Source organism: Serinus canaria, chromosome 1 (assembly GCF_022539315.1).
Source record: "Serinus canaria isolate serCan28SL12 chromosome 1, serCan2020, whole genome shotgun sequence".
In the NCBI taxonomy this organism is placed as follows: domain Eukaryota; kingdom Metazoa; phylum Chordata; class Aves; order Passeriformes; family Fringillidae; genus Serinus; species Serinus canaria.
In genome coordinates, this window is record NC_066313.1 from 16,204,504 (window position 1) to 16,230,514 (window position 26,011).

A 26,011-nucleotide genomic window follows, 5' to 3' on the forward strand; every position below is an offset into this window, starting at 1 on the left:
TGCTCATTTTTATGCTTCATAAGAGGAAAAGACATCATAACAATTGTGGTGGTGTTTGCAGGGGTCCCAGGAAGAGGGAAGAGACAAGGATCTGACTCCATTTTTCAGAAGGCTTGATTTATTATTTTATGATATATATTACATTAAAATTATACTAAAAGAATAGAAGAAAGGATTTAATCAGAAGGCTAGCTAAGAATAGAAAAAGAATAAATAACAAAGGTTTGTCTCTGACTGAGATGGTCTGGACAGCTGGACTGTGGTTGGCCATTAATTAGAAACAACCAGATGAGACCAATCACAGATCCACCTGTTGCATTCCACAGCAGCAGATAAGAATTGTTTACATTTTATTCCTGAGGCCTCTCAGCTTCTCAGGAGAAAAAATCCTAAGGAAAGGATTTTTCATAAAACATTTCTGTGACAAACAATCTGTAAGGTGTTAAAGGAATTGTAGTCTGGAGTAATATCAGTATCAGTAGTACTAATGGCTATCTAATGGCTAGACAATTGTGCCACATCCCAAGAGACCAGAACCCTTCTTTTTGACTGCATTTCCGTACATCCTCTGCACATCATATCAGCTTGTTGAGTCCTGTTTCTTAAAGTGAGATAGAATTGCTTTGGTAATTAAAAAAGCCAAACAAATCTTCTTTTCTCACTAGCAAAAAACACCATGTAAAAGCAAGGTACTGTCCCTACTTACACACTGGGAATTAATCCACTGTATGCTGATGACAACAAAGATGTGGTTATTCCAACTCATTCTTAAAATAACTTTATTTTCTTCTTCACTTTGTGCTGACTTTCACCCTGTGCCAGCCATCACCACTTCCCCCAGGGTACGTGCAGATCTATAATGAGGACCAGAGTCAGTCCCCAAGAGGTAATAAACACACATATGCCCAAACTCTCTTTTTTAGAACAGAAAAGGTTAAAGTTTTATCAGTGGACAAGTAGTTAATGGTTTATAACAAGAGTATGACTGTGCAATAACCATTTTATAGCATTGCAGACAGCCTGCACTACAACATGCCTCCACCCTACTGGGACAGAATTTTGGTTGGAGTCACTGCTTTGTAGTGACTGTGACCCTTTGGGTGCTGTGTATTTGGCAGCTCCTCAGGTTCAAAGCAGGTAAGAAATTATTCTACCCCATTTGAACTCTTTGGGTTCTTTTTCCTTTCCTTAAATGTTCAAGCATGACTGCTGACAAACATTATTACATCCTTGCTGCACACTTCTCAGGAGGAAATATTTTTCTTCTTAGAATAATGTTTAAAGAAGTACCCCAAACTTTGTATGCTGCTGTAAAACAGAAGAGGATGACAAGAAATCTCTGGAGTGTTTTCATTGGAACATGTATTGATATAACTTTGAGAAATGTCTTGACATTTTCTCACCCTTTTGGTGGAAATTTGATTTATTTTTCAAAAGAGATAAATAAACCTCTAACTGGTCTAGTAAATTGTATTTTAAAAAGGAATATTTGCTTTGCAGATGATTGTATGTTTGCACCCATACTGCACCTGTTCATGTTTTCATTGCAACTTGCATTGCAGAAATATTTGTTGAAAGCATACCGGAGACTTGCATTTTCTAGATCTGAAAATCAGGTCAATGTACTCTTGTAAAACATTTCTGTGTGCAAACTTGGAGCAGAAAGCTCCTCAGTGTTTCCTCAGCAAAATACTCACAACATTGAAGTGACACAAAACTATGCACAGACCTATTTGTAAAATTCTTTGAAAGAATCAAGTAATCCTGGCTGCTTGTCCAGTAGGGAGGACAAGCAGATTTAAGACCAAGAAGCCTGAAGGAAGGTTTATATGAGGATTCATTAGGTTACATTTACTTCAAGAGATTTAGCAGATGTTTGTAGGGATTGAATATTCCCGAGCCCAAGAAAGGACACAAAAGTAAACAGTGATTATTTAACATCACTGTTAAATTCTTACTGTCAGTAATAATCTACCTTTGCTAATATCAGGATATGCTCAGACCTTTGTTTGACTTGATGGAGGCAAACCCAGATGAGATGGGAGTGAAGTCTCAGTGCAGCACAGGGATACCTCTGCTTGTGCCTAGCACAGCTGCAGGCAAACGACCTGGAAAACACCTCCATGCCCATCTGGTGCATTGCTTGCTGTGCAGAGTGGTAGAGTTTCTTCTTTATTCAGACTTCAATCACAGGTATTGGCATCAACAGTTCCCACCATGCTTGATTAAAACTCCCTCAGCAGTTCATGGTGACCTGGTAATATGTAAGGATCTAAAAATTTTAGTTTAGAAACATATATAGTCAACAATCAGTGGCATTCTTGACATGCTTAATGTCTGAAAAACCTAAAAGACAAAGACAAAGAAGATATTTTCTGAATCTTAAAATAAAACCAGAAGAACCCCATGATTTAAGCTTGTTTACTGCCTGTGTAATAGGTGTGACTGCATAAGTCGGCTCAGGAATTTGCATTTGTGAAAGCCAGATTTCTGTCTGAAACAAAAAAAGCCTCACGAGACCTTGAACAGTAGGCTAAGAAAAGTTACCAGGAAGCTCTAAATAGAGGCACAGTTTTGCCTGGCATTAACACGTTCTGCACGTGTTGCATTGTTACAGAGGAACTCTCTCGGGGGATGCAAAGGTAAGGCTGATGCCCTTTTCTGTCACCTCCCCTTTGTTGTCACCTGCCCTTTGCTGCATGGGCTTCATGGCAGCTCTGTCTGCACCTCCAGGGGTAAAGGCTGAACTTTTTACCCCACAGCTGCCTGCTTTTCTGCTTTGTTGCTTCCAACAGAGTGTCAGCCCAGTCTTCCTTTTCACCTTTCTCTTTCCTTGCACTCCTCAGCAGACCATCACCAGCCTTGCCCCAGCTGGCTGCAGAAGCAGCTCCAGCACTGCTCCCACCTGAGCCTGTCCCAGACCCCGCTCTTCAGCAGGAGCCCAGGGTCCACGCATTTGCAGGGCAGCCCTGCTCTCCCTCCCTGGTTTTGGGATCCTTGGTGTCAGATGACCCAGCAGTCCTGCCTGGCTGCTTCGGGTTTGTGCTCACCAAGCAAGGCAGAGGCTGGGAGCTGTGCTGCAGGTTCCCCAGTGTCCTGGGGGTTCCCAGGCTCCCAGTCCAGAGCAGGTAGGTGGCTGAGCCCCAGAATCACTCCTCTGCCACATGAGCCACACCATGTGCCTGGCTGGTGAGACAGTGCTGCTGGGCACTGGAGCAACAATGCTGTGATCAGACACCCAGCTCCCACACATCCAGAGGTTCTCCACAGCTGCTTAGGGCTGCACAAATCTGGGCCACACAAATCTCAGTTGCTGGAGGAGATTTCCTTTCCTTCCTGTAAGATTTCCAATTGAGAAATGATGTGTTTTGAAAAGCTGATGGCTGGGACAGACATTACCTAGCTACACTTAGATGTTATTCCACTGTCATCAGAGACATCTGGCTGCTGTGGAGCTGAGACAGCCTGAAACACAACAGCTAAATAGCAATAACATGAGCAAAAGCTGAGCAAAGAGTGCCAAGAATACAATTACCCCTGCCACGTGACACAGCCCCTTATAGTTTGCAATAATCTTCCAGTTATATGAATCCCATTAAAGAGTAAGAAGTTAAGCAATCTCTTTAGTTCAGTGAGAACATTAGAAATATACAATGACACGTGTTCCTGGCAGTGCTGTTTACTTTTGAATGTTCTGGCTTCACTCTGTTTGTCAGTGTCTCAAAACACAGGCATTAAAATGTCAGATCAAATGGCAGTCCTCAAATCCAGTTTTCTGCATTATTTGAAACCATGCACCCAGTGCATAGGTGTGCAATTTCCACTGTGACCTTTATTGGAAAGGATTCCAACTCCATCCTTCACTTAGGGACCTGGTGAGATTGACTGTGAGCAAACCTTGCCCTGTGGAGATTCCCCCAGCTCTTGGATCCTTCTTTCCAAGACTGAGGTCCACCCACCCCTTCCCTGTTGCAATTTCTGCAGCAGAATGCCCCTTTAGCCATTCAAGATTTGCCAATCTCTTTTTAAAAAAAACCTTAAGATTTTCAGTGTTTGCTCTGAAATATCATAATACACAGGAAATACCATAATACATTCAGAAATTTCTAAGCTCTGCAACTTCTCTGCTATTGCTTAGGCTGTGCCTTTTTGTTTCCTGAAGCTGTGGCAGCTAGTTCAATGACTATTTCAAAGAAAACCCATTATTTCTGCCCAAAGACAGAATAAAAATCATCACCTGTCCTGAAGTGGGTATAGAAATTATGGCTGAGTTTGGGCCATGGGGTTTTCCTGTTTTATCCTATAGTGCCTGTCTTAAATTATAGAATCCTTATCTGATTCTTGGATGTGTGACTATCCACATCCTTATGGTTGTGCCAGGCCCTTCAGCACTAGGAATCCGTGGCTTTGTTTTGCCTTCTTGGTCCTGTGAATTCCTGCAGAAGTAATTTGGGTGTTTCATGGACTTAACAGTTTGAGCTTTTGGTAGACTGGAGGGCCACACTCCAGCTTATTCAGCATCTGCACACAATTGTTCCCACCTATATTGTTTTGGGAATGCAAAGTCATGTTTGGAAGCTTTGACCCCACATTACTGTCATTGGTTTTAGGGGAAAGTGACCCTTATATGGGTGAGATTATGTGTCATATATATATATTTAGCTGAGGCTTCAAAAATATCATGTTTCTTTCTTTCCTTCATCAAATTAGATAGATATATTGTTTTACATACTCATTGATGAAGATACACACAGATATATATAGATATGCCTTGATTCTTTATTTGCACAGGCACTACAGAACCCATGGAACCTCCGTGCTTCTGTCTCCACAGAGGCAGCTCTGGGGATGGAGCCTGTCTGTGCCCAGAGTGGGTGGGATCTCTTTGTTCTATAGGTCAGTACAAGCCAGGCAGCACAGGCAGCTGGAACCATTTCTGGGAACACCTCCACTTTGGGAGATCCCTGACCTCTCCTGCTGCTGAGATCTGCTCAGCAGGGTCAGATCCACAAGCAGTGCCATGGCTCTTCTTGCTTGGTGAGGCTGTATTTTTTACCCACCTCCAAGGAATAATACATCTGGGGAAGATATTGCAGGTTTTGACAATCTGTGGCCTGTTTCTAGCCAATCTGGCTGTTGTTTAAATTCCCCTGTTCGAAGATCACAGTGACTTGAAAATGTGATTCAGGTCTCAGTGACCAGAGCTGACGTGTCTGGATTTGCCCTGTGTTTGAGGACACCATCCACCTCAGCACCCTGTAGGACAATGCCAGCCTTCAGCTCCTGCTGCCACTGGCACTGGTCTTGGATGAGTCAAATTTCCTACACCTGGAATAGCACTGTCCTGGTTGACTCCCATTTCAGTTCCCTCTGCCACAACATGGCATGTGTGCACTGCCCCACGCTGGGAGGCTGCCAGCTCACCGAGCTGTGGGGTCTCCAGAGCTGGAAAAATCCCCAGCTCCTTTTTCCCAGGCCAACAGCCCACAGTGTGGCCAGTATGGCACACAAATGTGTCATGTGTCAGCTGGGCTTTTGTCAAGTGATGTGACACATTTGGTCAGAAGGATGTCAAAATATCTGCAGTGTACCCAGGAAAATATTCTTGGTGAGGACTGCTGGGTAGATGGAAAGTTCAGGTCTTCCTTGTTATTTCCCTTATGACAGGATGGGCAGCACATCCAACAGACAATGATAGATTGGATGAGTTCATGACTGATTGGAACATTTGGGCAAAATGGTTCAGAGAAATTGACTTAAATAAAATAATCATGGCCAGGATTTCAGCACTGGAAACAAAGCATTATGGTGATGCTGTAATTTCTTTTGGTCACTGCTCTAGTGTTCTGCATTTGATTTGCTGTGAATTACCTTAAAGAATAGATTTTAATAGCTGTGGTTGTTAAAATACATGAGGTAAGAATGTTTGGACAGACATAATTAATTTGAAATTGTAACAAACATTACTGAAATTACAAACCCTCAATTTTACTCTGTTTTCCCAAGGAAAGTTTATATTGTCCATCTGACTGTTATTCCACTTTCTTGGCACCTTTTTTAACTTGCTGATCAGTTTCAACTAAATTTATTAGGTGGCTACACATCTTAAAGGTCTCAAAATCTTATGAGTTTTGCACATATCTCTAGTTGGGTACAGAAGACCTATAATTATCTCAAAGAGGAAAATGAAAGGAGATGCATAAACTACCCACGACATTTGTCTCCTCTCCACCAGCTAACAAAATGGAGATGTATGTTTTATGTACTGAAAATATAAAGATGGATCTAAGAGGTGAGATGGGCTGAGATGTGATGGAGCATGAAGAGCATGGGATCACAGTGCTAAAGGTGTTGAGGAGGCTGGAAGAAAGGGCAGTCAGGAGCTGGGAGTATGGAGGAGGTGATCCAGTTTATTGTCAGGAAAAGAGAGCATGGCAAAGACAACTTTTGTAACCCAATTACTTTTGTTCCAACAATGATGAAAAAATTTCCACTCGCTCATAGTTCATTGCTTTTCTACATTATGTCATGGCTATTTTCTTTCACAAGTCATGACAAAGGGCCTGGTTTTCTTTTTGTAGTTTGTTCTGTTTGGGTCTTTTTTTGTTTGGTTTGGTTTTATTTTGTTTTGTTTTGTTTTAATCTGGAGCGATCCTAATGACATTAAAATATTTGGAATAATTTGAGATTTGCATCAGTGGGAAAATTTTATTTCAGATGTACTCTCCTTTCTAAGACTGAAACCAAGGAGTATAATAAGCATATAAATGAGCCCAAACCACTTTCAGATCAGGGCTTGAATAACTAAAAGAAAAAAGAAAGCTTGTATGAAAGCATGTATGTTCATAGCAACTTACTCTTGGCTTTCACCCCTCAGAGGGACAGCAGGATCATCAAAAAGGTATTCAAACCCATGGGTCTAGAGAGGATTCATTCAAGACAGCTGAAAGACCTGGCTGATGCCTCTGTGGGCTCCTGTCACTTGTGGTGATGAAGAGAGGCCACAGAGAACTGCAAGAAGGTTCATATTATGCTCACCTTTAAGAAAGACAAGATAGAGATCTGGGGGAACCCTAAGCCAGTCAGGCTCAGCTCAGGTGCTAGAAGCATTTTGGAACATGTCCTCTTGAAGTCTATTTCCATGCATATGAGAGACCAGAAGATCACCAGGAGCAGCGTGGATTTACATGTAGGACCAATCTGACTGTCTGCCATAGGAAATAATGGCATGCAGACAACAGAAGAGTAACAAGATGTAATACACTTTGATTTATAGATGCCCTCAACACCACGTCCCTCAGTGTTCTTGTTTGGTAGTTGAAGACACATGTGTTGGGAGAATGAACAACTTGCTGGGCTGAAAGTTAACTCAAAGGACAAGTTCAAAGGGTAGCAATCAGTGGCTTGGTCAGGATGTTGTCAAAGTAGAGCCACTGGTCAACAGTAGGACAGAACCATTCAGTGCCTTCACCCACAGCCTGGGCCATGACACATGTCAAGAGGACTTGCTGGTCCTGTCACAAGTGCACCCACAACACTGAACCTGGGGTGGGGCAGAGGCATTGCTGACACAGTGAAGGCAGAGCTCCAGTGCAGAAGAACTTGAGAAAGCTGAAGACCATTCCAAGAGAAACCTCACGGTGTCCAAGAGGAATAAGTGCCGATCTCCGTGCCAGGGACATTGGTACAGAGCAGGAACTCACTGGCTGAGGAGCAGGCCTGCTGGAAACTACCTGGGAATTACAGCAGATGCCAAGTTCAACATAAGCCAACAGTGTGTGGTTCTCTGCAAACAAGGTGGAAGAGCAGCTGTGTTAAGAGGGAGACAGGTTGATGGACACTTTTACCTTGCCCTTCCTGGTCCTGGTGAGGCTCCACTGGGAAATTCAAGCTCAGTTTTGCCACCTGCAAGCCAGGTTAACCAGACTCAGGGAAGCTGGGGAGGGTTCAGCAGGATGCAGTGAGGTCAGTGAGGAGCTTTGGACAGGTGGCCTGCAGGAAGCATGAGAAAGAGCTGAACTTGTTCACTGTGCTGAAGAGGAGACAGGGGGCAGGGCTAACAGCAGCCTTCAGCTGAGAGGGAGCTGCAAAGACCATCAAACCCAAATCCTCTCAGTAACACCAGAGGGTAAAGCAAGACACAGCAGTCATAAACTGCAGTTTAAGATGCTGAGATTGAGCATGGAGAAAAATGCTTGGATTTAGAAAGGTATCATGTCACGGCAGCACATCTCCTTGTGAGGTTGTGGAGCCTCTTATTGGCCTAGATGCCCTTCAGAGTTTCCTGCCACCAGATTTTTGAGACACCTCGTCCTGCTAACCTGGCAAGCAAGGCTCAGGTATGGTGCTATAAGGCAGACCTCATCTTTGCAGCATCGTGCATCCTTAATAATGGTAATAATTTGTGTAGAAGGAAAGTGTCATTGTATAGTGGGAAACTGAGACACTGTAGAAAACAAGATCCACAGAAAGTTAAGTAACTTGACATGAAAGCCCATTCCAGAACTCAGACAACACTCCAGGTTTCCTAAGCCCCCTCAGGACCCTGACCATAAATATGCTTTGAGTCAGTCCTACTAATGGGACATAGTCAGCTGAAATGTGGTCTGAATTAGCAAAATTTAGCAAAACCAGGATGTTGCAAGTCTTAGGATGAAGCAAAAATTTTCTGCCTGTGTGCTACGATATTTTTTCCAAGTGTTTGCAGCTTTGTGAGGTAAATTTGTGTTAAGTTACAGCAGTAAGGTACATGAGAATGTAGCAGGCTGCTGTTTTGGATCAGGCCAGGGTTTACTGGGCTCACCACGCCGCCTTTAGATGTAGCCAGTACCAGCTGTGGGGTCTGGGGTGCTCAGCCTGTCCCAGTCCAGCAGACAGCAGGGCAGAAACATCCTGCACCAAAAGCCAAATCCAGCCCATCATGGTTAGAGTCACCAAAGGACTGCTCCCCATGAATTGTTCAAAAGTGTGTATTTTTTGTCCCCTGCTGTATTCTGTGGCATTGGGTTACCAAGTCTGATTTCTGCCCAGGTATTAAGATACCAAAGACGAGGCTTCATAATATTTTACAAATTTTCTAGGACTAAAACAGTGAAAATAGAAGAGATGGCAAAAAGTATGGGCTTTTAAGACTTCACTCACTTCAAAAATATCACTTGTGGCAGCTTAGAAGCTTGGGTTTAGATGAGATTTACCTAACTGCTTTTATTTCATTTAGGGCAAAAGATTCAATGAGCTTTTCTTGTCTCAGAGCTATTTAATTTTTGAAAACTGATCCTTATGCTAAAAATATTTCATCTGGAAACATATAATTTTTTTTGTTTCTGTGCAGTTAATTTCTGTGACTACAGTACTGAGACAGTGAACATTTTTGAAAGCAATATAAAACCCTACTTTTGAACAGATTATGGTGGGTAAATATGGCCACTCCTAAAAGGAATGTGCACCTGATACTGTGAATGGTATGTGTTTCTTTCCTTTTGCTCCCATTTCCCAAAAGTAGATGTAAGGTTTGTGAAAGATGTTGGATTATAAGACCAGAGAGGTCTGTGTTTGAAGCCAGAGCTCTGTAGCTCAGGCAGCAGGAGCACAAACTTTTCTGCAAAGCTTTCTACCCCAAAGGCAGAGAATTTCAGGTCCACCTGCTAGGATGGATCTGGGGCTGGGAGGAGAGCCAGGGTCCTGAAGAGCCTTTTAATAGTAAAACAATCTGTTTATAGCCTACTATTTAGCATTAGGATTTAGGATGCTTTCCAACAACTGTGGTTCCATGAACTGCCTCAGCTTTCAGAGACCTTGTAGAGGAGTAAGGGCTGCATGGCTCCTCCCCATGTCCTTTGCATCTCTTTCATGACATATAAACTCTGCTTTTCAGGACCTGGTGAAAAGCCTTTCTGACAGCTCAGAGCTAATGCCAGTGCTTCCCAATTCAAAGATGTATTTCTGCAGCTCTAACATAACTAAAGCCTGTCTGACTTGGACATAAAGAATGACAGCTCCTCTGACAGGACTGTGTACATGAATGTAAGCCACATGTTCTGAAAAGAACAATAACTAGTTAAATAATTGATGGTTACTTGTAACACTGAAAGACCAGATTTTACTAGCAAACAGAAAATAACACTGGATAGGGTGTCACAGCCACAGAACAGTTTTAAGTCCCAGTGAGGTCATGTGAATGTGTGACAACTTCTATACTAAACACATATATTTCTGCTTTTAGAAAATTACAGGTAATGCTTCAGTAGAAATCTGGATGTGCTCCAGAGAAAGGAAAATTCCTACTTTCAAGCCTCCCCAAATTCTGAATTGTAATGAAAATCTGGACTCCTTAGCATGACAGGTAATCTTAAATTACTACTTAAACAATTTCTGAGATTCTGCATTGACCTGGTGAAAAAAAAGAGGGAATGGGAATTGAAAATTGGGGCAGGAAATATATCTCATGTTCCTCAAAACTTTGCAGAAAGCAAAATAAATGACCAAAGCCTTTTTCCAGTGGCATTCTTGGCATGTGTCTGCTTTGCAGATGGCCTGAATTTCCAACGGTGATAATTTTATTTAGCTTGGGTTTGCCTGAACACAGCATCTCGTTTTATATTTCTTAACTGGGCTGCAATTTCCTCAGTCAGGTTCCTAGGTCACAGCAAATGCCTCTGAGCAGACACGATGCTGACCCATGGTACCAAATCAGTGGAAAGGGAGAAGACTGGCATGAGGGTGATACTGACACCAACGTGTTCAGAAGGATTAAGAGTGAAGCCTTTCCATTCTGTCAACATTTCTGTCCATCAAGAATCCAAATTCAAACTCTCTTGTATGAATGCCATATATAAAATCCATAACTCCCTAAGTCTAGCTCTAAGGCTTAGCCCTGCTGCATCTGCAAAACATGGAGAGCTGAACATGACTAAGCACATTACAGGGACTGCTTCCCTTCTCCTCCTTCTGTTTCGCTTCCTTAGCACTAGTCCCAACTGAAAAAAAAAGCAAAAAAAGCAAAAAAAAAAAGCAAAACAAGAAAAAAATTACACCAGGTACAGTCCCCTTAAAAAAGAGAAGTCCTTTCCTTGTGCATTTTTGCTTGACTACTGTACCTTCAACCCAATGCTTCACCTGCTTGGATTCTTTCCTGAGAAACCCTTGAACTCAATATGACATTTTGCCAGTACATACCCTTCACTAAACCGTTCAAAGCAATATATAATATTACAAGTAGCTATTTCTAGTGCCAGTAAGGTGTGACACATGGTTTTTCTGCTGCCATCAGTAATGTGTGGGTTTCTTGGGAGCTGTGTCAGGCTGCCATCTAGTGAGCTGAGGGCAGCTTGGGGAGCTGGGGAATTGGAGCAGGAGGTGTGCATGCTAGTGATCCCGAGCTCAGGTTTAAAAGGATTTGATTACTTTTAAATAGAATTACTTATTTTGAATCCAAGGTCATGCTAGAAGTCAGAAGCAAGAACAGTATGTCACCGTCATATTTTCTGGAAAAATCCCTCAGCCAGGATTTCTTCTCTTGGGAAGCTGAGAAGCCTCAGAGAAGAATGAAAACAATAATTATCTGATTGCTTCTCCTGTGTTTTGCTGCTTTGGAATGTGGTTGGAGATTGTTTATCCAACAGGTGGTTGTTTGATTGGTTTCATGTGAATTGGTTTTACTTAATGACCAATTAGTGCCAAGCTACGTCAGGACTCAGAGGAGTCAGTCATGAGTTTTTAATTTGTATCTTGTTAAGCCTTTTGTCTGTATCCCTTCTATATTCTTTAGTATAGTTTAGTATAGCACTATATAATAGAATGGAAGAATGAGAATAGAATAGATAGAATAGAATAGAATAGAATAGAATAGAATAGAATAGAATAGAATAGAATAGAATAGAATAGAATAGAATAGAATAGTGAATTAGCCTTCTAAGAACATGGAGTCAGATTCATCATTCCTCCTTTGTCCTGAGGACCCAACAAATACCACAAACAGTGAACACAGGCATTCATGATGTACTGTTGGTCCATCGTGCAAATGCAGATGTTTTCAAGTCAAATCATATTATCTCCAGTAATTATAAATGCAAATTTCCTTCCTTCCTATGCAAGACATACACTTTTCTTACCTACCTACCTGCCAAGTTTTATCAATGCTTCAAAGCCGCATGATAGAAGTAATCTTGATTTTGGTAGCTTCCCAACATAAATGATTTGAGAACAATTCAGTTATTGAAGCAATTCAGTAGAGTTATTCATTGATGGGATTAAAAACCAGATGACTTGACCTGATGACTGGCAGATTTTCTGTCTCTTATTGTTATCTAGCTACACCTTCACATATTATATGAAAGTACAGCTAGATGCCTCAACTTGGTTTTGTGTTTAGACTTTAAAGATGCCACAGACATTTAATCACTGTTCATTCAGTGCTAACTCAAACTGGATCCAGCCAGTGCTTATAGCAATTCTTATTGGTACCTCCAGCAGCAGAATATTTTATTGGTTTTGGTTTTTTTTCTTTTTACATTTATTTCAAGCTGACACTCTGTATAATGTACTGAACTGAGGAGAATGCCCTCAGTGCATGTTATAAGCCCTGTGTTGAGAGGCATGATTGTTCCAGAGGACATTTCTCAAGTTCCTTTGATGGCCTTTCAAAAAATCTTGTGGTTATTTAAGGAACAATGAAAGGTGCAGAGAAGTGTATAGACTCAGAACTCTGTGACCTCAAGACAAAGAAGAGGTCCTGCTGCAACTTCCTCGCAAGGTGGGGAAAACAATGGGGCCAGGCTGTTCTTCAAGGTGTGCAGTTTTAGGATGAGTGCCCACAGAGTTAAGTGGCAATATAGGAAATTCCATTTAAATAAGAGAATATTTTTCTCCTTAACACTGTTCAAACACAAGCAGTTTTCCAAGAGAGGTTGTGGATATTCAAAGTGATTCCCTGAGCAGTCTGGTTTCAGCCGCTGTTGGGCATGGAGTCCTCCCTTCTAACCCAACACACTCCAAGAAATCATGAATACAATCTCAAGGGAGAATTTGCAAACACCACAGACTTGACATTTACATAAACATTTTAGATGGCCTATTACTTGTATATTTTTATTTTATGTGAGAATTTTATGAAGTGGTGACTCTTTTGCCTTTTTTCTTTTTGTTTCTGTAAAATGACATTTTCATCACAGGTTGAAACTGTGAGCTCCAGGAAGGTTTCAGTTATTTCAAGTTACACTCAAATCCTCAGCTCCATGACAGACCAACTGACCAGACAAAACATCACTGCTGCAGATGATGAAAAAGCCAAATGTTTCAGAAGACTTTCAGGTGAGTCTTATTAGGACTAAAATAAGACTTGCGGGGCTTAATATTTGCGATATCAATTCTGTTCCCTCCTCCACCAGCAGAAAAGACACTGTTCTTTCTCTTAACTGTACATAACACTACAGACAAATGCATTGTCATTTAGCAGAGTTATTTAAGCATCCTCCAGCATGTACCTGTGGAATCACCCTTGGCTCTGCTCTCAGAGCTGAATGTAAACCTATCAGCTGTTTAGATGTACATCTGCAGTTTTAATATGAGCATCATTTAATGGTAAAGTTAATAACTAAATCTTTACTAACTAAATTAATAAAAGTGTGGCTTTATGAGCCCATTGGCACAAAGTTTGTGCTCCCTTGAATGCCTTCCTTTACTTTTTTACTCTGTTGGGTACTTTCAAGCAATGCTTGTTAAGTGCTCTTACTTTGCCCATTCAGTGTGTAGCACATGGGGTGATTTACTCAACTGCATTTGAATATTGCCTTTTTTTTGCTTGATTCAGGCATCTGTGGCAGTAATGGCTACAGTGAGTCAAATCTTGGATGGCAACAAACAGAATTCATCCACAATATTCTTGTCAATGCTAAAACCAGGTAACTTGAGCTTTGCTGTCTTCTTTAGATGTAAGTCAACAGCATTTCCCTTTCTGGTTCAGGATGAAAGCATTTCAGGAACTATGTTTGCCATTCAACTCCAATGTGTAATTCCCAATTTACACATTGCTGGATTCTTCTGCTTTAGAGAAAATATGGGGATAGGACATGAGGAGCATTACCCACTGGAGAACCAAATCAGAGAGGAAGCTCAGAAACTGAACCTGTAGCTGTATAATAACAAATAATGATAACTTTTATCCCACTCATTATTTTGATGCAGCCTCATGAAAGCAATGGAGGAATTTTCTTTCACTGGTAACATCTCACAGCCCAATGTTGCAATCCAGTCTGCTCCACTGAAATTAAGGTACTCTATGACTCTGTTTTTGGCACAGAGAAGTAAGTCCTGTGTGTTGTGGATTTAGCTAGACAGAATGAACACCAGTATGAATCATAAATCCTAACTCATACAGTGCTAATTGTTGCAGATACAGCTGGGAAAGTATCAGTCAACAAAACCAGAAATACAGGAAAATGCTCCTGGGCTTATTGGTGACCTCAGTACTGAAGTTCAGATACTGTTCAACATTTTAAGTAAGCCCTTTCTTCTTTTGAAAACTACAGCTGGGAAAATTTTTAATAAATATTCACTGAAAATCTCCTTTGGGGGGAAAAACCCCTTAGCTGGTTGGTTTTTATGCATGCTGATGCATGGTACAAGAAATGCAAACATCAAATGAGCTGGAAAATCTTATTTGTAGAAGAATGCAAATGTACATGTAATGGCTGGAACACTTTTGGTGTCTGTGACTTTTTCAGTTGTTTTGTTTTCTAAAATTTGTGTGTTGAATTTTTGACCATAACTCTACAAACACTGAGATCAAGAACAAGTGCATACTTACTATGCCTGAAATCTGAAGACATGAATCATTTCAACTAAAATTCCTATTAGGTGTCAGTCAGGACATCCACATCCTAACACCTGCAAATTGGATTACTCACTTGAGATTTTTCCAGATGTCCATTACTTACATTCTGCAGTGCTTGGAGGATAAATTGGTATTGACCTGGAGAAAAAGGAAATAATAATAATAAAAAAAAGATTATAGTTCTTCTGCTGAGCTTCAAAAATGTGCATTTCTCTGACATCACAAGAGTTTCACACTGGACACCTGAAACCAGCAGACTCGTCCTCAATCTCTCAGTGTAGTGTCAGCAACACTGAGACATCATAACAGCATAACAAAGGTGAGGTTAGGGGAGCACTTAGATATCATAATGATGAACATAATTTGAATAGAAGCTCACAGGGAAATGAATAATTCAGTTCTCTCACCAGGGTTAGAAAAAGATGTGAAGAGATAAACCAAGTAACGTCACACACCCAGCACTGACATCAAAAATCAGTGAATAACTCATTAACTGGTCACTGCCATTTCTGTTCACTGTTTCAGAAAACAATACTGTGGAAAAACAGTATGATCATGTAATAAAAGCCTTTATCATAATGCCAGTATAACATAACACTCCCATCAAGACAGATAGATATCGAATGCACAGCTTGTCTGAAAAGAAGTCCCAACAGATTTCTTCAATATTAAGTGCACATATGTGATATTTTGTAAAATACAGTTACATTAGTCTCACTTGATGATCAGATTAGAGAGAGATCAAATCAGTCTCTCTTGATCTTAAGTCAAAAGCATAACATCAATGACAAAGCCTATTACATAATCCAGGATCTTGTTTCCTCACTTAAGCTCCAATTCAGATGAGTGATTTAAATCACATAGATGAACTCTAATTTGGTAGAAGTGTGAAAATAAACCCCAACTAGTCAAAAAGTGAGATCTGAAAGCAAAAAGCCAGGCAGTCTCTTATTTTCTGACTTTGTACTAACAGTAAATGTCCCTGGTGTAACTATTTCTTATTTAGTGTTATTAAAAGTCTGGCCATTTGGGCTGTGTGCATATATTAGGATTTAGGATATTATTTTTCTCATTTACCAGTATTTTCTCCCAGAAATTATATTAAGAGAATGGTAACAATTATTTTCACACTCCACCTCAGCAAAATTGAAGATGTCTCCTAACATTCATAGAAATAGCAGGTGTTCCCAACTACTTTTATGGATTCTGAAAAAAATCTAAACAAAAATCTGTAAATGCTGAATGTGTGCACAAGCATAGTGCAGGCTTCTTGTGTTTAGAGCAAGTGGCATAGAAAATGTTCTTCAGCTTCTGTATGTAACAGCTGATACTGCTGACTCTGTGCTGCTGAACTAGGACATTTGTGAGTAAAAGTGTATTCCATAAAATGTCATAGGAATACCGGAGTGGATTTGTCTTAGGGTGCATTAGTCCCATATCAAGAAATAAAAAAAACAGGTCTATGGAGGACAGTCTTTCTCTCCAGAAGACAACCAAAATTTTGGAAAACAAGAAAAAATTCAATATGACTAGCACAGCCCAATACACATAATAATGTGGGGCATGTTCATTTTTCATGCTGTCTTTTAACTCCTACTTCCAGATAAAACCATTTTGTCCTTTGACTTCCTCCACCAGGAACTGATGCCAGATGTTACTGCTTTCTTGCAGACAATGCTCTTATGTGAGTGTCCATTTGCCAAACCCCCTGAATTTTTAGATAATATGTACTCAAATTTGGCATGGTTTCTCCAGAAAACAGTAATTGGCTTCTTCTTACAATATTTAACAAATTTTTAAAGCTCAAACACATACATATGACAGATCAGTAATCATCACCATAGTACCATACAGCTAAGTGATCCAGGAAATGTGTCATTTATAAGGAAATTACTGAAACAAACTTTTTTACTCCTATTTTTATTCATAATTTTTAATTTAGCTACTTAATACCATGAATGGTTGTGTTCACTTCTTATTTGCACTCCAAGCTGCTTGTTGCTCATTAAAAGTAGTTCTAATTGCTGTACCCTGCAGAAGTATGTTCAAAAATGTCTGCATGTCATTTGATGTGTGAGTGCACGAGCACCACTGTGCTGCAGGAGGGGAGGGAAGGGCCACTCCCTTTACCAATGTTTGCTTCCTGTTCCAGTGTGGATTCAGCTCTGGTTGGCAGTAAGAGTGCTACCAAAACCTGAAAGCTGTTGTTTGGCTTACATGTGATTCAACTGGCAGTGCTTTAATGCTTAGTCAGTGGAAGCCTGAATCCTGATCACTTGGATAATTCACAGGAATTGGTAATTTCATTGGCAAACTTGACTGAGGAAGGCACATGAAGTAAGTTTAAAATGCCAAATTATGCTGTTATTGATATAATTAATAAAGTTTATGAAACCCATATATTGCTTAGTAGCTGTCAGCTCCCCTTTCAAAGTCAGATCGCTGTCAGCTCACACAGTTGGAGGGTGCCTATCTCTAAGTCTCTGTAGCCACTTTTTCTCCTTGCAATCCCAGTCCCTAGAATGACACATCTGAACTGCAGCTGTGTGGTCATGCCTGTGTCTTTTGGGATTACACTGTCAACAATGCAGGTGGAATCACACCACTAATTTTGCTGTTCTGATGCTAGGGCATTGTCCTTTCTTCAATGGGAAGAGTCCGATGCTGTTTGATTTTTTTGTTTGGTTGATTGTTTCTAACTCTAAGATCAGCATGGCAATACAAGGGCATAGGTGCATTCAAGCTAGAATGCACAGAAGTTTAAAGTGTCCCCATGTACTTGTTTCTGCCCTGTGGCAGATCTGGCAAATTGGGCAAGTTGTGCCCAAGCTGCTGAATATCCAAGTGTGTTGGCAAGTCCTGGCTCCCTCTGACACGACCTGTGGCTGTGCCAGCTGCTTGTGTGGCTCCTCAGCAGGGGAGGGCTGGCCTAATTCATTCTCCTTGCTCATCCTTTGTAGCCTCTAGCTCTGCACCTCTGTTGCAGCAGCTAGTGGTCAGATGAGGGTTTGTCTAAAGGCTGAAGTGCCCCCAGATGAGCAGCAGAGCTTCCTGGAGTCTGGGCTAGCTGTGGCACTGCCTTGTGCTGGGTAAATAACCCAGAGGATTTAGCATCAACTACTTCCTTTGCTTATATGTTTATAAAAGCACTTGCTCTGTAAATATTAAGCTTTCAACCATAAAGTTTTATACATTGCCCTCTTTTACCAGCAAGACTATTTAGGAATGGCTGCCTGGTTCTGATGTTTGTTATTCTTTCAGTATTTATTTCAGCTTCTCTAAACAAAACACACCCTAGATAAAATCACATATCTGTGGTTGCTAACTTCAGTGTGCCATCATTTCAGAGTTCATTTTTACTGTCTTCACAGAACAGCATTTCCATATTTGTACTATTTACTTGTTTCTGTATTTCTCTTTATGTTATGCATGTCCTTTTTGCACAAACCAACTATACTCTAAATAAGATTCCCATCTGTTTTTGCAAAGGCAACAACATTTTCTGTTTCACTGAATATATTGACATTTACTTGCTGCTTCATTGTCACTATACAAACATAGACAGGTTTCAACTTATGATTATTTGTAATATCTTACCTTAGACCAAGAAGTCAAAATTCAGAATGCTCATCAGTATGAAAAGCTAAAAGTTGCTTTGTAAAGACTGTGCCACCTTGCATTTTATTATGAATAATTCAATCTGCTATTTTGATGAATATCTAATTGGCATTGTTAAATCTCTTGTTAGTGTTTTTCTCAAGCTTCTCTAGTTTTGAGGTCTAGAATAATTATGTGGGACCTAAAAATTCTGGCAGTGGCTAGCAATAATTTTAACTTTACTGAAACATTCTTGTTCCTATGTGCAACCAGAAACAGAAACTTTAAAAAGAACTATATCTCTTCTCATCTCATATAACTGATACCACTGGTTTTCTGGACATTTCATATAAAATATAAATAGGAAAAGCTTTTGGATTATATTTCTTATATTGGTGTTGGATTGTCCATGGCTGGTCTGGTTATTATCATTTTGTTTCAAATACTCATTAGGTAAGAGGGAAGATGTTAAACTACAAGTATTTTACACTAAGTTGCAATATTTTGTTCAGTATGTAGTTTGAGAAAAACAATTAAAAGCAGCCAGTTTAGAACATATTGCAATATTATTGATTAGCAAATGCTGTTTTCAAAAATAGCTAAACCACACAGCATGGTATGGGACATGCTGACACCTTTGTCACTACCCTGGTCAGGCACTGACAATACAGACCCAGAGTACACAGGTCTGTCATACACATGGAGCTTTTCAGTTCACTATCTCAATTCTAGGCTTTAAAAATGTGTCACAGTGCTCCACCAGCAGTGTGACCTCCCCCCATACCCTGGTATTACAATGTGTTAACAGTTATCTCTTTTCCTAGGCAGTAGCTAGCTTGGGCTACTGTTTTATTGTGAATGACTTAATACAAACACAATTGCAGCAAATTTTCTTGATGGACATGCCTGTGATTAATGGTGTCCTGTGAATCCCCTCTGAACAATGAGGGAAGTCATGCCAGCAGAGCTGAAGTTATAATAGATTAATGCCTGTTTCTCATCCTGCTTGCACTAATGCAGATTTGGAGCAATTCCATCAAGGTTCATGTTTTTAAGACTGTAAGAGCTTTCAGCCTCTGCCATTTAAATATATTTACTTATGATACTGTTTTATATACATACATATATATATATATAAGATAAAAATATAAAAACATAAAAATAGTGTATATATACTATATATAACACCAAGGGAAGTGGTGGAATCACTGTCCCCAGAGGTGTTTAAGGAAAGAGAGGACTTGGCACTCAGTGCCAGGGTCCAGCTGACATGGTGGTGTTTGGTCATAGGTTGGACTCAATGACCTTAGAAGCCTTTTCCAACCTGATTCTGTGTGAGAGAAAGGACAAAGTTTGGAGCTGGAGGTTTAGTATTCTCTTGCACTCTGAAGAATAGTTAGAAATACTTGTTTTATGCTAACTTACTTCTTAACACTAATGAAAAAGATTCCAAAAAGAGCAGAGAGTACATCCACCACTGTTGTCAGTCAAGGCCTAGTCCTAAAAAGTGCTGGATATTCTCTGTTCTAGTCAAAATCAGACAAAACTCATGGATTTGTTAAGCTGTCTGAGAGTAATGTTGGTGTAATTCTGCAAATAAGTTTTAGTTTCTGTCTGTATTAAAGTTTCTCCTCTCTAGCTTGCTTTTAATATAAATGAAAATGAGAAAATATTTGAGAATTTTTCTCATTTTTCTCTTCTTTTTCCCTCCTAAACAGGAGAAAAATAGGAAAACTCAAAAATAGGAAAAATCAAAACTTATCTGTAAAGTGAATGTTGTTGAGTCTCTGCTTTTCTATGCTCATTTTTAACATCTTTATCTCTGGAATTGAAAGCCAAACTTCCAGAAAGTGCAGCAACGATACCACCAGATGCTACCAGCAATATCTTCCTTATGATGCCACCAGTACCACCTTATCTCTGACACGGTGGAAACTCCCACAGACTCCTGGTGCACAGTTGTGGCTGTCCTGCTGCACTGTTTCCTGTTGACAACATTCCTGTGGTCAGCACTCAGCTCTGCACTGTTGAACGTCTTGCTGATCAGAGCCATGAAGCCACTGCCTGGACATTTCCTCATAACCATGTCAGTAATTGGATGGGGTAAGATTTAAAGTTGACCACATGGCAACTTTCATAGTACAGAGTACATTCAGGGAGAGTTGTAAAGATAGATCAGCAGAGAGCAAGTAGAATCAGCATCTCTGTCTTTGGGTTAGTGCCACGTGATCTAATAATCTCCTGTTGCTGCTCACATTACTGGTATAACCTGAGCTTGTTCTCATTGACCTGATAAAACACTGAAACTGATAGCCTGGTCACTGGCACAGCAGCACAGGCCTGTTGGGTGCAGGAGAAACTTTCAGAGTTATCAAGCATTCAACAACCTGCTTCTGCCAACTAAGTAAAAAATCTTTCAGTTATAGTGACTGCATATGTGGACTTAAATTCCTCATTTAGTGATTCCCAGCCAGAGCTTTGAATGCATCCAAAAACAATGAATGCCTGATATTATTTTTATACATTATTTTTTATACATTATTTATTAATAGGCAAAGAACACATTCTAAAGTCAGTACAGGAGTTATAAGCAACACTGCAAACTGAAAGGAAACTTTCAGAGAATGTTTCACTTTCAGAGAATGTTTCATTTTCTCTTTCAGAGAACCTACCCAGACAATGGGAAAATTCAGACAGATGCTGACAAGGTAAAGTGAAAATCTCAGCCTGTTTCAAGAAACTCTTCTAATACGGGGTACAGGGGCATCAGTATTTTCCATGTTGTGCATTTAGCATTTGTGTTGTATTGTTTCTGATGGTACCCACCAAGCAGTTTTCAACCCTTATTGTTCCATTATTATGTCTTGCATTTGTAGAGGCAATTCCTCGGAAACATTTGGAATTTGGACTGCACATGCAAACCAGAAAAGGTTCAGCAAATGCTGCCCGGCTACGTGGCACTGTGCTCCGTTCAGATGTATTTGAATGACAGCACAGCATTATGTTCTTCTGTGTGTCCTGTGACAAGTTACAAACGTCCAAACCAGCATGATTCTGACTCACTGCTTTTGGATCTCTTTTGAGACCACAGTCAGTGCATGGCAATCTGCAAGGACTCTATTAGGGATGAAGAAGGAATAGACTTTAGGGAGTGTGTTAATTACCAGGATAAGAAGTTTTGCATGAGGTTCCTCCCTGTGAGATGTGCTGCCTAGTGTGAACTGGCAGGCAGGAGACGTGGAAGACAAGAAGTGAAGCAAAGGGATTGAGGTGGCAAACTGACAGCCAAGCTTCTTGCAGGGCCAAAGTTACACTCTGCATCATTCTGGTATGAAATGCAAAGGTGTTTGATACAATATAATCCTAAATTAGTTTGGCACTGCTGACAAGAATTTAGGATTGTACAGCTGTGATAAGGGAGCCCACTACAGCCCAGAAGGGGGCTTGCTCTTTCACTACAGGTGTTGGCTCAAGAAGCTCTGCTGAAGCTCTTTGCTGGCAAAAATCAGCAAGTCATGGATATGAGCTGTCCTCAGAAAAATATTGCTCATAACCCTCAGTCCTACCTTTTGTCTAGCCTACAGAAAACCCCTTTAACTTAGTACAAGGCAGGTGAAACATAGATCTTAAAATCTATGGAACTCAGGAGGTAAAAAGCTATTTGTGTGGAAGGGAGGTATGCCTGTGCAACCAAACAATAAATTGCTAATGTCTCATTTATTAATTAGGAATCCCTGCCATAGTAGTTGCAATAACACTTGCAGCTACTGACAGAGAAGGAAAAGCTCTAAACTAATGACAGGAAGAATTTAAGTCCACTTATTATTACAACACTTGCTATCCCATGCCTTTTGTGATGGCTTATTATTAATACAATTCTAAATGTATTGTTGGTAAACTATTTTGTACTTCTAAGTACTCAAAAGAAAGAAAACTCTTTACTCAACCTAGATATTCACTAGAAAGAAACACATTTTCTCCTTACTAAGGATCTAGGGTACTGGATCTATATCTGCCTTGAATCCTTCTGCAAGACTGTGCAGTCCTCTGTGAATTGAAATGCAAACTGCAGACACACTCAGCCTAACTGATACTCCACCCCTTCACTTAAGTGCATAACTACATTTCAGTACCTACATTAAACATATTAAATTAATTAAATTAATGTACTGAAATATACATACCTCACACGTATTTAAAATCTGGCTATAATAATTATATTCCTATTTGCCCTGTGATTCTGGAATAGGTATTCATTGTATTTGTATGTAGTGCCCACATACCAAAGCAGGCTATCAGACTTACAATGTATCTTGGCAATAGTGGATGACATGAAAGAAAAGCAGACTTGTTCAGGAAACGTAAACACAATCCCCCTTACAGATGGTGGTCATGTTTTTGAAAATTTATTCCTCAGTCTCTTGTCACCAGCTCAGACTTTCTTGTCACAAATTCAGATTTTTGACAAAATCTTTTGTTTTAAAGAATCTTTTCTTTTCAGCAGGCAGAAAATGATTTCCATTTGTTCCAATGGGTCAGACTTTGTTCAAGTGCATATCAATGAATGTATTCAGACTTTCGTCCCCCTTTTTGGATCGCAGTGTCACTCAACTTCAATGACAGTTATTCCCAATTTAAATCCCTAAAAGTAAGAGAAGAGCAGGTCCAGCCAACTGAGAATGATGAATTTCTCAGCACGGCCAAACATCATGCCAGTTCTCAGGCAGCTTGAAGCAGATTTACTTGCTCAGCTTTACATCACCACTCCATGTATTGTCACAGGCTGTATGTGACAAGCCTCAGTGCACACTGGATTATTTAAAAAAGGATTGCTTGCATTATATTAATTCCATGGGACTGATCAATTCAACAAAATTTATACCATTTCTTCATTTCTATAAGTACAATTTTCATGGTTGGAGCAAACAAAATACCTTATCTCTGTTCAGGCTTGAGAGAAACTTCATGGGCAGCTACTTCTTTTGTTGAAAATTAAGTGCATTTGGATGAATTTATAAGCATTCTAAAAACTTATAATAGCTAACATGCTAATTTTCAATTGCCTTGGTAAACTTCACTTTTTATATTGAAAACAGATACATACAAGCTGCATACTCCACACACAGATTAGTCTGATAAGTTTGGTTACATTTATTTTTCTGGATTTCTTCGCTGAATGATACATCAAACAAATGTAGGGAAGTGTATCTTCTTAACTCACTTTAATAATACCTTTTTGCAATATAACCCTGAATAAATAGAAAGTTTGAAACTCAGATATTAAATGGTATAGAGAAAAAATTAATAACTTTTTAATAAAGAAAGATTTTAATAACTTTTTCTGTGTGTACTTCTAGGAATAAAAAGGATTCATTAATGAAAAATGATTAGCACTGTCTTTATAGTGGCAGTGTTTGGGATGATTGGCTACCTCATGTTAATAAGTAATGAAAAAACAAATTTTGATTTCAGCTTTCAGTTTTGCATTTTGAATGCTACCCAAGTATAATATTTAGCAATTCTGAGACTAATAATTGAGATTTAAAAACTAAAATTTGACTTATTTGTTCTACAGCTTGATATAGGTGGGAACTTGTTAGAAAGCAGTCATAGGGGTTCAGATTTTTTTTCAGAAATGGGTGCTGGTTTGTCACACATAAAACTCTTATCCATGTACAAATCAAGGTGGGATTTTATTTCAAGGTCTGCACTGAAAAGACTGTTCAGTCTGGGTGGCTTCTCTTACACCAAATCATATATAAAATTATTTTCAGAAAGAATAGCAGGAAAAAATTCCTCTGCAATAGATGTTGGAAGGAGTCCCAGGGTAGTAACAAGAGCTTCATGGCTTGAGGCCTTTCACAATGATACTGAAAAAAGCCTTCAGGAAAGTTTTTGCCTCTTCTTTCCCCCCCAGCCCTGCTGGATTCTTGGCCTTGTATTGCTATAAATGCATCCCTTCATATAAGTAATATGAAGTACTTGGAGTAATGGATCCTTCATTATTATGCTCTTGGCTATTTTCTATAAAACAGTTAATTAGAAATATGTGAAAATCCACCCATCCCCAAACATTAAGTTGTTTATTGTCAGTTTGATCTACTGAAAACGGAGTGCCTGTACACCAGTGACAATCAGATCTGCAAACTCTGTGCAAAAAGTCCTGAGGTGGTCATACCATACTGATGGACAGATTATGCACAGGATTTAAAACAGAAGTCATGAGCAGGAAGCAAAGATCCATTTATTTAAAAACATGTGCTTGCTTTATTTTTTTACTCAAGATTCTCCTGTTTAATCCTTGAAATGAGAATTTAGAAAACCAGTATAGAAATGTTAAAGTCTTTATTCCCTTTGTCTGAATCTGACTGAAATGCTGATATGGCACACCACATTTAATGCTCATGGCATCCTCAGCCAGGTCTTATCTTCATCCTATCCAGATGAGAGTAATAATATGATCCTGAGACAGGCTCCTGACACATGCTAACTAATCCATTACGATGTGCAAATGAGGCATCTATAGTTGGGAATCACCTACATGGATTCATTTTCCTCTTGAAAGTACTTAATTTATTTCAAGTTATTGATGTAATTGTTAGCAGTTACCAAAAATGATTTTATGGTTGTTTTTTGAATCAAGTCACATTGACTAATCTTTTCTAGTTTTTACAGCAAAATAAGTTCACACTTTAATTTCTTCTACAGGGACTCCAGATTTGTATTCTCTTCACTTTCAGAACATCACTCTCCAAGACAAAAGTTTTCAAAGTGTTCCCATTTTCCAGGTACCACTGTATCTGCATTAAGAAACATAAAATGTTTCAAAATCACAACCTGAAAAACATCACAGGAAACTTTTAGATCAACCCAGACTTTTTCAGACAATATTTCCTTGTCTACCTTCCCTAAGCAGAACTGGAAACATGCAAATCCGTGAAATACAATCCCACATTGCTCATGGTTTGTTTCACACAGCTCTCACGGGTACCTGGAATGATGGACACACTTCTCCAGCTGCAGGTAGCTGGAAATAGATCATAAGCTGACACCACGAGGAGAGAGGAGCAGGAGCACGTGCTGGCAGGACAATGTGGCTGCAAAGCAGCCAGGCAGCACCTGAGCCTCTTGGTGCTACTTGTGTTCCAAGGTCTTGGCAAGGACTGAGCTAATGACAGCTTTATACTCCAGTGCAGACACACAGAAGTTGCTCTCTTTATGCCCTTTGTATATTCCAGGCCCACTGGACGTGGCCAATGCACTGCAGCTCTTCTCTCCCTTTCACAAGTAAAAATCCAATTTAACTAGAAACCAAACAGTATATCAACAAGCAGCAATTATAAATGCACTGTGCATTACACATGAGACTTTCTGAGTGTCTTCATAGAAGTGTTTCATCAGTCCTGAAAAGTCCTCCATGTCTTAGAAATCCATGCTGACTTATGAGGCAGAAAATAAGTGCACTGGAGCATTGATACACCTCTAAAAAGAGCAGTCATACCAGAAGCAAGGCTGAAGTTCATCACTACTGCTCCAGAAAAAGAAGAGAAGGTCATTAAAAGTTATTTAGGACAGGCAGTTCAT

The 26,011-nt window shown here is 39.8% G+C and overlaps 1 protein-coding gene across 1 annotated transcript; it reads left to right on the plus strand.

Annotated features, from left to right (window-relative positions):
• The first annotated feature begins 1,032 nt into the window (after positions 1-1,032).
• Positions 1,033-25,367, plus strand: ADGRG7 (adhesion G protein-coupled receptor G7). Its single transcript, XM_050971280.1, is given in 25 exon segments — positions 1,033-1,069; positions 1,072-1,137; positions 4,792-4,896; positions 9,332-9,383; positions 9,385-9,461; positions 10,233-10,333; positions 13,170-13,267; positions 13,269-13,308; positions 13,808-13,853; positions 13,856-13,898; positions 14,182-14,311; positions 14,396-14,499; positions 15,662-15,676; positions 16,983-16,998; positions 17,352-17,412; positions 17,415-17,454; positions 18,767-18,880; positions 20,173-20,336; positions 20,339-20,530; positions 22,156-22,240; positions 23,785-23,805; positions 23,807-23,930; positions 25,136-25,199; positions 25,202-25,273; positions 25,276-25,367. Coding segments are annotated over 25 exon segments (1,959 nt in total).
• The last annotated feature ends 644 nt before the right edge of the window (positions 25,368-26,011 follow it).